The 18347-nt window shown below is 38.8% G+C and overlaps 1 protein-coding gene across 5 annotated transcripts in view; it reads right to left on the bottom strand.

The window, feature by feature from the left end:
• The window catches only part of LOC131431478 (protein Shroom), a 547622-nt gene that overhangs the window by 345668 nt on the left and 183607 nt on the right, over positions 1 to 18347 (bottom strand). For all 5 annotated transcript variants that reach the window (XM_058597214.1, XM_058597217.1, XM_058597216.1 and 2 more), the window contains exon 3: positions 10545 to 10879. In XM_058597214.1, the coding sequence (XP_058453197.1) occupies positions 10545 to 10879 (335 nt within the window). The remainder of the gene's footprint in view (positions 1 to 10544; positions 10880 to 18347) is intronic.

The following is an 18347-nucleotide window of genomic DNA, read 5'->3' as shown; positions in this document are numbered from 1 at the left end:
GTTGGAAAGTGAAAGACAGTCGATTTTTCGGCGGGACCTCCAAACCAAAAATCAAACAAAGTCGTGCCACAGTGGATCGGAAGTCATCTCTAATTGAAAATTACCCCCTCAAACCTTGCAATCGAATATGGTTCTCGTACGCAGCATCTCCGGCCTGGGGCCAACCTTGATAGGCACATGTGTAATGGGCACGCAAACACGTGGAGACAGTGACGAAGTGAAATGTGTTTGACTGCCAGTTTGGATTACCGCCAACGAGACCACATTATTTGACCGGATCGGATCTAACTTTACTACGTGAAGAAGCAAAAAGACACAAATCCGTACTGTGTGTCTTTTTTCTTCTTCTTCCTACTCCTACCGTGGCTGGGCAAAACGAGCAAGATAAATATGCTCTAATTAAATGAATGAGCAAATTAATGCTCATTGAGGTAGCTGCAAAACAGCATCAATCGAAGGAATCGACGTCCGCGGGTCAGAAGAAGTGTTTGGCAATTGGAATGGAAGGATGGTAGAGGAGGCCTAGTCGATATTTACGGCTGCAATTTCAAGCTTAAAGGTTGGTTAGGGAAAAATAACTGACATAACGAGGTTAAACATAGTTATGGTTTTCGACATTGAAGTGCAGGTTTTTTTTGTTTGGTATGCTGATCTTTCTCTTTCTGCAACCGACTGCCGGATGGGAGGGTAATGGGAAGGAAAAGTATAGACAGTTTGATGCTAAGAGTCAATGATCGTAGGTTTACGTGTCCGACGGTGGACGGTATGATTTCGGGCCATGATCCCTCGAAGGATAGACGAGAGAATATTAGTCCACTTAGTTGGCAAGGTTGAACGATCGAAGCACAGATGCGGCTTTGACCTATAAAACATTCAATGAAAGTACAGTGTTGAATTAACATTCTTTTTTTTTTGTAAGAAATGCTTTTTACGTCAGCTATCGAATAGTTTCACCCATCTATTTCAATGTGAAACCACACTCAGTTGAATGACCTAAATTAAACGATTTTATCTGCCATGATTATGTACAGTTTAAATGAAAGGCGCGAAACTGTTCCAACTTGTAGTGTCACAACACTAATTATACTGGTTATAGTTCTACACACACACGGAATGAAAGTGACTCGAACAATTACACACCATTCGTGAGTGATAAGCGCTGACGACAAGATCATTAATTTATCTGTCATTCCAAAGGATCTCGAAGATCTTGCGGTGGTAGTTGGACAACCAAAACGGGAAAACTTGGTCACACAATCCAATTGCTTACTTCTTGACAAACCACGAGTTGGTCTTGAAAATCTAGGCCAGTTTTACATTCGATTGCTCACAGCAGCCATCCCACACCGGGAAGGTTCCTTCAAACAAAACCGAAAAAAGTGGTTGATCACTGCTGCTGACAGCAATTGTTAAACAGAATTGACTACCACCAGGTACCGCGGGTCAACACGTGACATTACACGGCGGGTGCGACATCGTGACCCGATGATGTTGATGATGATTGCGTTCCGATTTTACCAGTCCATGAGATTACGTCCGCGCGTAGGGCAAAGTGCCATAATCACGGACCTCACGCCACCTCCGCATGCGAACCGGTGAGTGTCAAAAGCAGTCCGTTTTGATTAAATTTTGAAACTTGTCTACCCACTGCAGCAAATTATGATCTGAAGCTTTTGGGGGTTGACTGTACGACCCAGTGTCCCAGAAGGTGGCAGTAGCGTGGATATAATAAATACTTTGTTTGTCAATCGGGAGGTTTATTGGATCAACGAGCGGAGATACGGTTGAAATATTGTTCAGCCCAGATGCGTTACGCAAGAGAGCTTGATTGCCCTTTTCTATGCCAAAGCATTGTTGAGAGATTATTACACATTTGAAAAAGAATAGAGATCGGGTTGGTTAGGGATTTTGCTAAAGGTCATAGAAATCGATTTCGAACATAAGGCGAAGCTTATGTTTAGGGTAAATAAAAATTGTATTGTACAATTTGAGGTCGCAGATATTTTCGTTTACAGGAAATAATAATAAATAACATTAGTTTGTTAGCTCATAGATTTTATAACGAAGCGACACTCCTCGAACTGTACAACAGATTTATAAGAACACTATCTGGTATTGGTAACTGACCTGTGTCTAACTAATGGTTGAGTGTAGAAGGGACTGGATTCGCGAACCAATTGTCGTATGTTCCAGACCCCAATTATATGGATTATAAGTTTCAGTAGGACCGCAGTTCTTGCTATGAAATTGTTCGGTACGTTAAGCATCAGGCGTAGATCAAAACAGACGATCAAGTTCGTGCAGAGACAAGACATTTCTTATGGATCTTAAAACTATCATTTTTCTTGCAATTGTCGTCTCTACTGGAATCGGATGATGGCTGCATTGAACAACATTTAGGGTGAGATTAGAAAACGAGCTCGTAAACAGAAGCAAAACTGCACAAATTACGAAACAAACTGTTCAACATTCCTGCAACCAAAAATGGTTCTCAGCAGATTTGTGTTTGTTTAGAAGTTTAGCCAACCCAAATTTTTATAATAATTTTCATGACCCTCATTGACAATCTCAACAGAAGATCAGTTCGCTCTCGTGGTTTATTCAATGCAGTCAATCAAAACTTCAGTTTGGACGGCAATAACAATGAATAGTTCAATTTTGCAGTGAGTGGAAACTTATATTGAAGAAACCAAATGAATGAAAAACTCACAGGAAACACAAGCACAAAATTTGGCTAACTCCTGAATGACCAAACCTGCATCGGCCAGAAATAGTCGAAAACACGTTTTCGTTCGGCACGTCAGAAAAGACATTGCACTCCGTTGCAAAACAAAAAGTGTTCTGTAAATTAGTAGAAATTTTACGTCTGCTTAGCGGTTCAAATTGAACTGCCGAGTTTAGCACTAAGCAGCTCAATTTGAACTGCTCTGCACTGATGAGTCAAAGACGAAACGTAAAAATAATAATGATTGTTTTGAAAAGATACGTTCAAAGACAGGACTCGAACCTGCGTTCTTAAGCAATCCGTGCATACGCGTTTTCCATTTTCACCACCCTGAGCTGTGGTAGACACAGTTCTACAATAGCACCAAATTTGTAAACGTACAACGAACAATGATCTAAATCCTAGCACGCCTCACGATTGGTACCCTGTTTCCAAACATCTTCTCTGTTCATCAGACAACAAACACTAGTTTTTTTGCTCTATACCTATTTTCCGCTCAAGAACTGGGTAGGACAGTATATTTATAATCGCTTGTTGCCTTCTCTACTGTGCCAGTCGCTGCCTTGCTACCGCCAGCGATAGACCCTATGAAGGATGTTTGATAGTCTGCCCTTTCACTACCAGAAGCTGATCGTTACGGAAAATCAAACCGCAATTGCTATTAACTATTTATTAATTGTTAGTTGGTTTGACGTAAAGTTGCCATAACTAAGTTTAGTTTTGCAATCACTGAGTGGAAACGGATATTAAAGAATCATACATATTTTGAATATCTTGAGACGTGCTAGGATTCAGATCATTGTTCGATGTACACTTACCAACTCGGTGCTGTTGTAGAACTGTGTCTACCACAGCTTAGGGTGGCAGAAATGGTAAAACGCGTATGTACGGATTGCATAAGAATGCAGGTTCGAATCCTGCCTCTGAGCGTAAATTTTCCCGCAAAATCGTTTCTGTGAGTTTCTCATTAATTTGGCTTCTTCAATATATGTTTCCACTCAGTCATGGCAAAACTGAACCTAGTTATGGCGACTTTACGTCAAACCAACTAAAAATTAATAAATCTTTAATGAATAGTTGCCTTGCATAAGTTGAGTCAACAATAATACAGCATCGAGATGACCAAATTCAATGGGCAATGGATTTCATCGATCCAGGTCAGTTACCATTGATTTCAAGTCTTGTAGTTTTCTTCCTCTAGTAAAAGAGTTTTTGTTCGAGGAATGTAGGGTTATGCGTCACAATATCAAATCTCCGGAAGCGTTGTTGTTGAATTGTTTTAAAATTTAAAATTCTGTATGAAAAAAAAGAAATAAAATCTGACATGGGTACACAAAGTTCACCAGATCGAAAACTATGTTTTAATACCAGATGTCATAGAAAACCATGAATCATCGAGATTTAATGTTATCTCGAGAAAAAAAATCAACTTTGGGATTTAGAAAATGTGATTTAAGATGAAAGAAAATTTAAAATTTGCTGCTGTTCATGAATTTGCTGGATAGTTGTTTACAAGCAATTCCTAAATCGTCTGGAACCTGTGATTTGCACTACTCCAATCTTATCTTAATTCAATTTTTTTAGTTCGAAAGTCGTTTAAAAAACACTCCTGATCGTGACAATTAATACATTTCTGAGACATAGTATAGTATTTTGTCTTCTATTTAGTCACCGCAACTTCGTTAGATTTAGTTGTTTTTTGATACTTTTCGGTGAGGCTCACCGAAAAGTATCAAAAAAACAACAAAATCTATAGTATAGTATTATCATTCCAACTCAAGCTGAACACCTCAACAGCATGATAGCCACCATTGCTGGCCGCCTGCATCTCTATCGTTTACAGGGATGAAAAACTGATAAGGAAGGACGACGACTCATCATGCACATCCATAAGTGATTCGGAGTTCGTTTGAAGCTAACTAAATTAAACAAAACTAGCATTGAATGACAATCAAAAAGAGTTCATTTAATACAGTTTCTATTAAACCGAACACAAGTAAAATTTTTACGATGCCCTAATACACAGAAATTACAGAGAGAAACAAACAAGATGAGATTAGCTAATTTAACGAACAGAACGTATAGGGGATTTTGGTACTCAAACTCAATCTTTATTGATTTCAAGTACTGTCGAGCTTGTCCATCATTGAATAAAATTCAAGTTTCGATAGAAGAAGGTGTAGAAGATTCAACTGAACAAAACTAACGATGCAACATACAAATAGTTACTCATCAAGAAAGAAACCCGTAGATTCTTCGCACCAATCTTTATGATGTAGATAGTATTAAGTAAGAAACCATGTAGTACAAAATATAAATGTTCGTAATGCACGTACATGATTTTCCTCATTTCGAACAGACATGTTATAATACGGCATGATTCTCTTTATCTAAAACTTTGTGTCAATCGAAGTTAAAAAAGAATCTTTACGTGGCTAGTCTTTAGATCCTATAGACTCTAAGAACTAGATCGATCCAGGTTTTCGTGTTTAGCTTTGAGTTCATAGACTTATTCGTGATCAATATTTGAGTTTTTCAATCAGCAGCTGCAATGTGCTTGCCATATCAAAAGTTTTGGTTGGCTTATCGGCAAAAACAAATTTATATCTGTTCACATCTCTCCGAACCGTGCTGTCGTAAAATTTTTGCCAGAGAAGTTATGAAATTCTTCTTTACACACATTTAGTCGTACATCAATATGCACTCTAGACACCTCTTGAGAATCTCTCTGTATAACTACCGGTTCTAGACTAGTTCGTTATCGTGTACGTTCCCGTTACTTGATAACACAAATGGTGTGCTTTAAGTAGTCAATAGTCTTTCTTGAAAGTTTACTCTTCATGAAGATTCAGACATTTTCAATAGAGTATGAGATAGAGTGAAAAGGACTTTGATCCTTCAGGTTATTGCCCTTTTGATGGATCGAATATCTATTGTCGGGGTCAAATATTTTCTCGACCGATTGTAAATTTCGACCGTTTTCGCTGTATCGTAATTTTGTGTGAAATACTAAAAAAAAAAAACTTCTCACTATGATAAGCAGCCCCAAATAATCACGTTCACCGATTTTTGAAAAAAAAAAAAAATGGTGCTGTTTTCAAACCAGGCACGCTTTACTCTACTTGGGGCGAGAAAAACTGAGGTTCCAAAATTATGGAACGGTATTTTACAGATTTGTTTATTGTCAAAGTGGTGTGGCTCGTATGAACTTTGATTCTAAAGACGGTTTGACGAAGATTTACTGCAAAAAATCTACGCTGTACCATTATCATGTTTTCTGGGTGTCTCAACGATTTTTTCACGTTTAGAAAAGTCATCAACACTTTTTCTATCTTCGCAATTGTGCATGTGTTAATTGAGAATAATTTTTATCATAATTTTAGCTACTGCAGCATACGCAAATTTTGGACCTTCAGCACAGAAAGAAACCCTCAAAATGCGTCGCTAACATAAAACTCTTATCAACAAAATGACTGCTCCTTTCGAATGTTCGGGTTGGTGATTCAACGCATAAGGCGTTGTCCTTACAAGCCAGTTGACGAATGTTCGAGTTCCGACCAGGAACGATCCTTAGTGTCAGTAGGATCGTGGTACTAGCCATGCAGTGATTCTGTACACTTAGAATCGGCTGCGAAGTTTGTTGGAACAGAGCGGCAAAATTCCTCAACGGAATATAATTCCTAGACTTTGCTTTGCTTATTTTCAAAAAACACTGAGTACAGTTAGTAATTCACCGTTATTCAAAGAGTGCCTTCATGAACGCCTATTGCCACTTCTAAAGCAGTATTCTTAAACAACCTTTTTTGACATCTTTTGGCATCTTGCCACTACTCAAAAGTGACGAAAATAATGTATACAGAAAATAATGTCATTGCAGCACCTCGTGATATTATTCCTCTAAACTGTCCAGAGCTTCAATCGAACGAGAAATTTATGGTAAAAATGAGGACTTATTTTTCAACTTCAAACAGAATAGGACAACAGCTTACAAAACCAGAGGAGAGAAGCTTGCTCAAACTTTGATTGTGGAAGTTAAGTCGAAGGTCCGAGAATTTAGGTGTTATGATGGAATTTAATATAATAGCAAAAGTTCAAAGGAACATACTAGAGGAAAAAAAGATTTACTTTTATTTCTGTTAAAACTGTTACGTAAATATGATGATGAAAGAGTTCATTTCCGGACACGCATTTTGAGACCATGAAATTGAACAGGAAGTTGTCGTCAGTAGAAGACAAAAAAAACAAGCAAGTGTAGTGCGATTTGATAGTTATGTCTATTCATCAGTGACCAGGGCCGGTGAGACATGTTATGCCCAGGTGGGTAATTTTTCGTACCGGGGCGATATTATTGAAATAATATTTATCCCTTAAAAGTGTAAGGTCGATTTTTATAATGTTTTGTTTCGACATAACTTTACGCGTAAATCGCGTAAATTAGTTAAAAAACAAAATTGCGTATTTAAGGGCTAATACGACATAAAACTATTGTTCGAACTGTTGACGTAGGACTACCCAGCTAGTTTCAAAATCACTGCCAGTATTTGTTTTGAATATTCAGGCAGCAGTCTTTGTATTCCGCAAAAACTTATTTGTATCTGCGAATTTTCGAAAATTATTCTTTGAGAATTTTCGATCAAAATGTGTCTCGCGAGAATCGAACGGCGTACAAAACATATCTACAAACAACCGCTGATATCTATAACACTATCTATATATGTTCAAAAAGTCCCGGGACTGAGCCAGAGATGACGTTTGTAATGTCAAACTAACCTCATTTTTCGAAAGTACCAACCTTCAGATGACATATGTCAAATTTGCTCGTCAATTGCACCTACCGACATATGAGGGACGTTACATATTCATGTTTGAAAAACAAAATGGTAATAACGAATATTGTGTGTTGATAAAACATTGCTTTCTAAAATGAGAAAACCGTGCCAGCTCAGAAATGGTTTGAGCAATGTTACCAGGATCCACTAAAAATAAAGATTTGTGGTATTCTGATTTGGAACATGGCGAAAAAAAACATTCATCTGGAACAAATTTAGCAAGTTTTGAAAATCGTCATAAATGATCGCAAAATCAAAGTTTGTGAGAGTAGATGTGCTGAGATGAATAAACTCACGCGAAAATCTGGGTATGACAAAGGTCTTTTCCAAATTGGTGCCTCGTTCGCTCACAATCGAATAAAAGCAGCAACGCATCGAGGATCCAGAGAGCTGATCGGCACTGTTTAGTCACAATGAAAAAGAATCTCGTGCGTTGGTACGAAACAGTGGACGAAACATGGATCCATCATTTTTTGGATTCATATCAGCATTGAGAAAAAGCCAGCCGAAAATGTATCATATAGCTAGAACAATCATGATGTCAGTTTTTAGATGCTCGAGGTATAATTAACATCGATTATCTGGAAAAGGAAAGCACCATAAAAATTTTTTTTGAAGCCATGGGCAAATCATTCTATAAGTATGCAATCGAAAAAATACAAGATCAATTCAATAGCATTTTGCTCAAAAAATGATGTTTATCTGGACTGTTTTTATCGATGCGGCAGTATCGAACCACACAGAGTGTAAGTCGTTTCGATACTTAATCTGAAAATGCAAATTGAAATGCAGTTTTATTCATTAATTGCCTAAAATATATGGATTTATCTACTCGAATCGATGCGTAGCAATATTTCCAAGTAAAATATATTGAAAATCAGTTAAGTAATGGTTGAGATGTAGACATTCGAAGCCTGACCACTGTTTGTACGGTTTTATTTCCTGTATTTTGAATTTGTACTCCGGTAACGAAAACAAAAGTGTAGACCTACGTCAAAAGATGTTGAGTGATTTTAATTACGCCAAGATATAGAACGAAAAAATGAGACGTTACAAGGTTCACTTTAGCAAGCAGAAATCTTTTAGTAACTTAACTTTCACTGGTAGAATTAAAAGAAAGTCCAAGTGCCGCGCGAGATCAATTTTTTCTATACTATTTTGCTACAAACAGAAAATGAAAATTACAGAGTAATAGTGTTCAAGAAGGAGCGGAAATGTGAAATGTAGGTAATTTCTATTCAAATTCTAAGGTTATGTGGTTTTTTTTTTTTAATTTTCAAAGTTAACCGGATTTTTCAATAGAAAGTTATGCATTTTCATGCGAATTTTTGAATTATTTTAATATTTTATGCGGTACGCATTCCCCATATAAAAAATACTTTTGTCTTTCTTCCTGCCCCTGGTTGGCGGTTCAATGCACATGGCACTGGTCTTACAGGCCAGTTGTCGTTCGTTTGAATCCCAAACCTGGAAGGATTCCTAATTTCAGTAGGATCGAAGTACTAGCCATCCAGTGATTTGGTACACTGCGAAACGGCTCTGAAGTCTGTTGAAACAGAAGGTGAAATTCCACAAAAGGAATGTAATACCCAAGATTTGCTTTTTTTTTGGTTATTTGTTCCTGCTTGAAAGGTCGGTGCTCCGGTGGTTATTCAAAAGCTAAACGTCAACTGCATATTATCAAAATATTAAAAATAAATCTTTTAAAAAAATCGATCGATCTCTTTATTGTCGGAAGAAAGATACTGAAATGTCCATATTCGAAGAAATCTTCATCGAATTGTCATTTTTTGGAAAACTTCACATTTGCTCTCGGTGGACGGCTGCCTAGAGTGTGAATAAATAAGAAATAACTACCATATTAAAGAAGTCGTGTATATTAACCAAGAAGTATTCGTTAGTTGATTAGAGTAAATTACTGTCTTCGGCAATTCCTATAACAAAGTTAGATCAGTTGTAGTTTTTCAAAAAAAGTAAGAGAGGTTTGAGAAATTCATCTTATTCGTTTATTTCTACTCGGAGCAGATCTCAGTTAGCATGCGAGAAATATGATGAAATCGATGTCTAATCCACTAAAACCATCGTCTCAACAAAACGCACCGTAATCTAAAGTGGTTCAACCTTTCAAATCTAATGCAAAAACGAGTTTGTATTTTTTGTTTGTTTCAACTTGTCCTAAAGTATTACTAAAGAACGATAAAGTTTCTGAGAAATGAAAGACCCAATAACAAAGATTTTAAGTTGATCTCATGATATCAGTAAGAGATTGCTTATAATTCATACTACTGTTTAGCTATCCTTGTTGGCTTGCGCAGGTAAAAATTCCTATCAGACAAGTTTGGCAAAGAGTAAATGGAGTGAATAGAAATGAGAGCAGAACGAAGCAAAGTAACTTTCAGTCAAACAGAAGATCGAACGATATTCACGAACGACTCTAGAAATCTTTCCTCGGAAAACCACTCCCCGTATGAATCGACCAGCAGCCGGTCGAAATGTATAATTACTCCAACAGCATACAACAATCTTATTTTGCAATCTAGAACAGCAAGAACATTCGCATATCTTTCGTCCAAGACCGTTATCGGGGACAGCAATCTCCCACTGAGAACCATTGAGTCCGGTTCTTCTTCATACATCGATTGTTGAAACGAATTTCAGCGGACCAAGGCAAACCTGCCCGGCGCTGCTGAATACAAATGAACTTTTCCGTTCTGGTCACCCAACAACAGAAGCCTCTACACGCCACGGCATCGTATGCAGAGATGACTACATTAACACAAAAAACTCATATTAACGCAGATTTATGATCGTGTTCATAAGCTTAGCGATCTCGGTCTCACCGCTCTAGGAATTACGTTCAATTCGCAAGAATGTTAAGTCTTATAATGATTGTAATTTTGCTCAAAGTGATGTCTGGCCCCAGATCGACACCGGCCGATAGGCAGCATTAAAATAAACACGGCATGAATAAAAAGCTGCAAAATACTCACCGATCGAGAAATGGCGTCGAGCTGGAATCCGAACTGGACACGTAGCTGTGGTATCCTTCGGATTGGGCGTACGAGGACTGCTTCTGGTGGTGATACATTGTTTGCTCGTAGTACGATCTGCTGTACTCCTCCAGTCCGGCCTGGGTTAGGTTGCTATTGTTCTGTGGTCCAATCCCCGGCAGTCCTGGTATGTTGTGACCACCGGCTAGTCCTCCTCCTCCCGGATGACCAGCGGGCTGCAGTACGCTACCGCTACCGTTGGAGTGCTGGAGCATGGAGGACACACTGTTGCCGCTAGCTGGCGGGCTGTTACCCCCCGTACTCAGCTGTTCGTCCTGAAAGAACACAAGAAAGGGAAACATTCAGTATGACAGGATTAAGTTTTGGAATTGGGATTTCAAACAAAAAAAATCACAATTATTATACAATCTTTGCGTACATTCATTTTCATCCGAATAAATTTTCAAGTTCTGTTCAGTTCCCCTCCGGATCGGAATTCTGTAGGCAATCAAGGTAAATGCCCACGCGACATCGACGAGAGATTTTTGACCCGCTTCGTGCAGAATAACAAATGAGACCTCATCCTAGAATCCCGGCTACATATTTCGAATAGGCTGATGCGATCGGAGCGAGTGAAAAAGAAAAAAAAACAATTCACATCCACAGATTCTGCCAGAAGATATTGTTTCTGATCGAATCGACAACCTCAGATAAAGTCCATCGTCATCCCGCGAACGGCAGCAGTGAAAATTAAAATTGCTAATCGAAACACAGTCCCCATCGCACATTTGTTCGGCGCTGTGGACCCTTCGGGCTGCAACCTTCATACCTCTATGGAAGGACATTCGTAGCCAGTTGTCGTACATTCTTCGACGCGACCTGACCAAAGTAGAAATTAATTAAGCAGCTCCGATAATGAAAACAGCACCCTAGCACGCGAACTGTTCCATTTATTATTATTGTACTTTTTTTCTCTCTCTCTCTCTCTGTCTCTGGTTGAGGTCCAGTCCGGACCTCTTACTGTCAGGACCTTCCGTGATCCCAACGATCAAAACAGCAGCACCGGACTAAACAAGATCTGCCTCCGCAGCCTTACCGACTCTCGAGCTGACAGTCTACAAGGTTCACTACAAATTTGTATGTCTGCTGCCCTCTGGTGCCAAAGGGTGCAAACGGGAAGGCCCAGAAATTTATGAAACAGTTAACAGACAATAATTTATGGATATTATTCCCGAATACCGTGCTGTCGCGTTTGGTGTAGCAGTAAGCAGGAAGAAGGAGTTTCCACCCGGTCGGTCGTGTTTACGCCCGGACACGGACGGATCGATGCGAGACCACTTTCTACAACGACCGCAGCAAGGCTGCTGGTGCCACTGACTGTCATGTTGTCTTGCGAAGAGTTATTGATGCATTCTTCAGGTTACTGGTTACGGATGGTGTGGAAGTGAGTTTGTTTTTGGCGAAAATTACCTCGATAATTCAATACCAAACTGGTCCCGCGATTCAGCCAACGAAAAACAATAACACGGAAGAAGGAAAAAAAACTACTGTAAGCCTTCGAAAACATTGAAAAAAAATTAAATCTACTTCCAAGGGTTGCTATGTCTAATGACACCCCGTGCTGAACTGCAACAATGAAATATTTAGCTACTACTAAAAATCCCACTGAAATATTTAGCACAATCCATCGGAGACGCAAATGCGCTATGAATGGCGTCTTCGGGTTAGCAATGCGATGGTCGTTCCCGCGTTGTAAGGTTTCCTTGTCACGAAATGTCACTTCAATTCGTATCAACCTGTTCGGCCGGCGACCAAAGACAGATGCACGGAACGGAACCGCATTTTTGCAGTGCTGCCCGGTAAACGAAATGAGTTCACACTGTGGGTTGGTTGGTTGGTTGGTTGCTCCAGTCTCTGGATCCACGAAGTAGGTAGATTATCGCATTCAATCCGCCTCACACAACGGGAAACGATTATCCTGTCTGGTTTCACTTTCAACCTGACACCCGACTCGCTGACAGTCTCGTGACTGCGGTCTTAATCCAACCTCTTTTAATAAAATAAACAGGATATCAAACAAAGCCACCGTTCTTAGAGTGAATTAACTTTTTGTTAATGCCATTGCCCCCAGCTGTGAGTGGAGTTTCCACTTCACGAGGCATGTTTTATCGGTATCGACGGGAAACCTTGGATTTGGTGTTGACCCGAAGTAGCCCTCGCCTGCGGTAAGTTCTTGCACCATGCCAGAATGAGATTCCAGATAGACAGCTGGATTAATTCGCATCCGGATTGATTGTTGTTTGTAGAGCTAACACTTCGAAAAGTCTTGAAAGGGCGATTGTGTGCTGTGAAGTGCTTCAAATCATCTCGCCTTAACCTCTTCACATGCACCAAGTCAGACCACACTCTAATCGCGAGACGACCCGTTGCGGTCTTTAACCGAACGGTACAAGCTATGAGGTTGTTTGGAATAGTTACTCTGCTAGTTGGCTCTTGGGGATAACCAGCGTTGTAATCGCAATATTTCACGCTTCCTCTGCCGAACTGATCACTCTAACCAGCAGGACGAATGGATATTGCAAAATTTACCAGCAGCTGAGCTGCTGCTGCGTACCGATCGAAGAGAGAAGTGTACGTTTCTCATTAAACCCGCACATTTTTCGATAAGTACGTAAATTCTCGCACCTAAAACAACAACACAGCTTGGGGTGAACATTACGTTTCAAATTGTCCCGTCATACAGCAAACCCATCACACCCACGTCCGACATCTTCCACTGATCCGTATTCAGTTCAGTCTGCAGATTGCCCCAGTGGGGGTGCGTTCGCGTTTCGCCTGTTATGCGCTCTGAAAAGGTCGCCCCCTGTCTGCTTCTGGTGGCTCTACGCTACCCGTAAAAAGACAACCCGGAGCGAGGTGTGCAAAGTTGCTATTTCTCACTTTTAGTGTAACGAGAACTATGGACATGGTTAATGAGAATCGTGCGAAGGACTAATAGATTGGCAGTAAAGTAGCGGACAATTGCAAGCGGGTTGGGTATGCAGGGTAGGTTACGTGGTTCGATGAGTGTTTAATCATTCGATTGTCAGTTCGAGCTCGTACTAACCGGTGTGGAAAGATTCCTAGATGATGGAGATCACCCAGTTCCGCGTGGTAGGAATGTTTGATTGTTTGTCATTTTCTTCTAGGAATCAGATCATTTACAATTAATTTTGATTTAAAATATGTTGTTCATTGTAACCATGCATACGAGTTTTCAAAATGCGTATCTTTTATCTTTGCAATTTTAAAGAGAATCTCGAATGTCTCTACCCGACTAACGATAGAAGTCGAAAGAAAGTCGATGATTCTGTAATGAGAATATTTGTTTGTGAAAAGGTCATAAGGTCACATTTTATATCGAGATTGAAATACAACTTAACCGCATTTGTACATTTCCAGAGTTTTCGAACATAGAATTTCTTTTAGTTCAACCTGTATTCCTTCGAAAATTGACTATTGACGAGAAGCTGACCATTTTCGCAGCCGATACTAAGTGTACAGAATCATTGCATGGCTAGTACTACGATCCTACTGACACTATGAATCCTTCCAGGTCGGGGCTCCAGAACGCTTGACAACTGGCTTGTAAGACCGGCGCCGTATGCATTGAACCGCCAACCAGGGCTAATTTTTTCTAGCTGGATCCATAAACATTGGTGTAAATCCATTACCATCAAAATCTAAAGCAAAACCGAGTTGTGCTGTTGCATTCCAATTTTAGAATTTATCTATTTTGGTTCGTCAGAATTTGCAGCCGATTCTCAACGTAGAATATCATAGAATGAAATGAATATCATAGAATCGAACCACAAAGAATCTTCATAGTTTGTTCGAGCATAAATAGAGAACATATCATAAACGAAAGAAAAGAGAAATCAAACCAGAAACCTAAAGAAAACTAGATTGTAGAACGTAATTACTCGGGGAAAAAATCGAACAGAAAAAAGAATGAAGCGAGTTAAGTCGAAAGAAATTGAAGTCGTAAAAAAAGACGAAATACAGTAATGACGAAGGAAAGTAATGGTTAACGAGAGTGAATACAAGTGATGGTAAAGTCTTAAAAGAATAAAAAAGAACAAGAACAAGTGAAGGCAAAGACATAAAAGAAACAGTGATAGATTATAGGGTAAACAATCCAGAGGATTGTTTAGAGTAGAGAGTGACGAATGAATAGTAAAAATAATAGAAAGTGATCAGTAAAATACCTAACAATACAATCTTTGAAGAAGTAGTTAGAACGAAAAGAAATGAAATCGAAATAAAATAACGCCAAATGAAAATGAAAAAGAATGTAAATAAGGGCGAATGATGGCACGAACGATAGAAAAAAAGGAAAAGACTAAGGTAAAGAAATACAAAAGCAATTTAAGACGACAAAAAATTATTGACTTAAGAGAGTACAAATGAAGGAAAGTAATGGCGTAAATCTAGGAATAACAATCGAAAATAAAAACGATTTTTATTACTAGATTAGATTTCGGCTTATACTAGCCGATTCAGGTATGGTCATTAAGGGTTAGCAAATGTTTGTGCTTAGGTACATAACCGTTTTTAATTTTCTTTACGTTCTGTCTTAGACTCGTCAGTGCAGAGCAGTTCAAATTTAACTGCTTAGTGCAAACTTAAGCAGTTTAACTTTGAACCGCTAAGCACGCTAAAGTGAAGGTTCCGCACTAACGAGTCAAAGACGAAACGTAAAAAAGATTCAAATCGGTTATGAGCCTAACCCCTGAATGAAACGAAAACAGTTAAAACCAAAGAAGATGAAGATGAGCAAGAAGGAATGCATAGAAAGTAAAAACGAGAGAAAATAATTTAAAACAAAGTGAATATGAAGAAATTTGAGAGAATGTAAAATTGAAAGAAAATAAAAAATAAAGAAGTAATGACGGAAAAAAAGGAACGGAAGAGACTACGGCCGAATGGAAATAAGTATGGAATAAAGTAATGACAAAAAGTCACAATGTAATGACGATAGAAACTAGAATGTAAAATCGAATAAAATTAAAGATGAAAAAAGTAATGGCAGAATTAAATAAAGAATTAAAGCAAGTGTGATAGACAATAGAAAATAATAACGATATAAGACGAAAACAGTTAAAATCATAGAAGATGAAGATGAACGAAAGGGAATGCATAGAAACGAATGTTCCAAAAATGGAACTCACTTCGATTTCTCAGTAACGGTTGAATCGATTTTCACGAATCATGATTCAAATTAAAGCTCTCAGTGTTTTAAAAGATACTGCGCAATTTCATCCAGTTCCGACTTCGGATTCCGAAATTATAGGGGGATTAGTGTCAAAACTTTTAAACTGTCATACAAAATGATTCAAGCCCGGTATGTATCGATACGTGCCTGTACGGGAGAAGAAAACACCAACGCCAAGCACACAGCGTGCTTTGTTCAACTTTTTGTAGCGTACAGGGTTGCCACATTTTAATCTATATTAACTTGACATAACGTCCCGGGTTCGCGGTTCAGTGCATAGGACGCTGATCTTACAAGCCAGATGTCGTATGTTCGAGCCCCGACCTGGAAGGGTTCTTAGTGTCAGTAGGATCCATAGTACTAGCCATGCAATGATCCTGTACACTAAGAATCGGCTGCGAAGTCTGTTGAAACAGAAAGGCCAAATTCCACAAAAGGAATGTATTGCCGAGACTTTGCTTTTGACTTTGCTTTAACTTGACATAACTGTTAACAAATTGAAAAGGTTATGGTAGTGTATATCCAAAGAAAGTTTTTGATTTTATTCGAGTTTGAAAAAAAAATCTTGACAGAATCTTCTAGTGATGTTTTTGAAAATATAAGTAGTATGAGAAAGGCATCATTACACCATTAGATGGTTTAAAAAACGTTTCCTAATTGGATAATGAATTCGAATTTTGAGCAACAATTTTTGAATAATTGATTTTTTTACGTCTTGTCATACATCAGTCTGTATCCTAGATATCTCGAAAGAATCTCTCTACCTATCTTCTGAAATCATAGTTTCGCCGTTCGGCTTTGATTTAGTCTAAACCTTTGCGTAGACGAAAAAAGAAGTAGAACATCTTAATTGGACATTGATATGGGGCAAATGCGGATGTCATCACATAAGACCATTCCTTCTTGTATGGTACTTGATAAAAACTTTCCTTGCAAATCACTGGTAATGTACGAGATTCAGTTAATTCATTGTTATATATGTAAGCAACCTACTTTTTACGGTAAATCCATACTAAGAAGCCATCTATAACCAAAAACAAAACAAATAGTAAGCACTAAAATATTTTTGATTTAACAAACGGATTTTTTGACGCTACCACCGAAGAACAGTAAGTGAAGTTTATCCTAATAGTTTCTGATCCAGTCGGTAAAGGCATTAGCAATAAGAGATGGTCAAGTCGACTTTAAAATAATTTACATGTCTTTTAATCAATGTTTGCGCATGAAGTTGACTTTACAATTGGGTTGTTCCTCTTCGTAAGCGAATAGTACCTTATTCTTTGTTCAAACGCCTTACAGTTAGGAGTCATATGCCCATGCAGTCCGTAACTTTATTATTTATCGACCTACTATGAAGTGAGCTGTCCAATGAATCGTAAAAAAATGTATATCTGTCACATCACGCAGTCTTCCTTCTTCCCCTGTTCACATACTCTGTCGCAGCAAAATACACTCAACTGATTTACCTAACAAACCGATAATCAACTACTTTACTGAAATGTGTACAACTGTCTCCAGCGAATAACGCAAAATGGAATAATATTTTCTTAATGAGGCCCAGTCTGAAAGCTTCCTACATCCGTAAATGGCGGACATTAGATTTCATTGTGGCAAATGTTTCATACGTAGGAAGCTTGCAGTAGCGGAAACAGTTCGAAGTGGCGCTTGCCGTACCAGAAACGTCAAATGTCATTGACAGATTGTATCTAATATTTTCTGGTTTTGCAACTAAATGAAATTTCTTCTTAAGCTGGATAATTTCTTGCATTGAATGCAACCCATCACCGAAGTAACGTAATTATTACAAACTGCTTCAAGTTTGTGATTCATTGTTCTACAAAGCTGCGATCATTTATTAATATTCATTCATCAATGCTGCAACGATCTGCTAACGTCAGTCATCTGATCTCAAACTCAAATTCATAGCCAACAACTCACTACCGAAGCGTCGTTATTTTCCCAGCAACATTTGTAATTCATAGCTCATTAGAAACCATATCATTGAATTTTATTAGCTCCCATTTGGCAACCCACAGAGGGCAACCATCATCAGCGCCAATGGTACTTGCGATAAATTATTCCCTCCGCCAGATATTTATTTGTTTATGCAAAAATTAAGCATCATGAATGCGAGAAATTTATATTTACCCACAACAACCGGCCTGCCTCGGTCAGAGCCTCCTTACCTTCTAGTACAGATCGAAATGTAAATGATTCGGGAGAAGGAAAAAACCAGTAGCTGACAGCTGAAGAGTTGCACATATGTTTCAACTTACACAACATCGCTCTGCGTGCCCCACACATCACAAGACTACAGCATCCGGCGTAACTGCTAACGTTTTAGCATCACTAATTCCATAGTCAGGCCATACGCAACTGTGAAAGTGCATTATAATATTCCTGTCGGCTTTCCAGGCCCCCCTTTCCTAGCGGTCGTTATTCTCCTATACGGAGCGTCCGAAGGGAATTAATTGAACTCGAATCGGGAATCAATCACGATTAGATAAAAGTTCCACGCAACCGGGAGGAAGATCGATGGGATTTGCAAC

Source organism: Malaya genurostris, chromosome 2 (genome assembly GCF_030247185.1).
Source record: "Malaya genurostris strain Urasoe2022 chromosome 2, Malgen_1.1, whole genome shotgun sequence".
Taxonomy (NCBI): domain Eukaryota; kingdom Metazoa; phylum Arthropoda; class Insecta; order Diptera; family Culicidae; genus Malaya; species Malaya genurostris.
The sequence above is the reverse complement of the archived record's forward strand: the minus strand, read 5'-3'. Positions and strand labels throughout refer to the sequence as shown.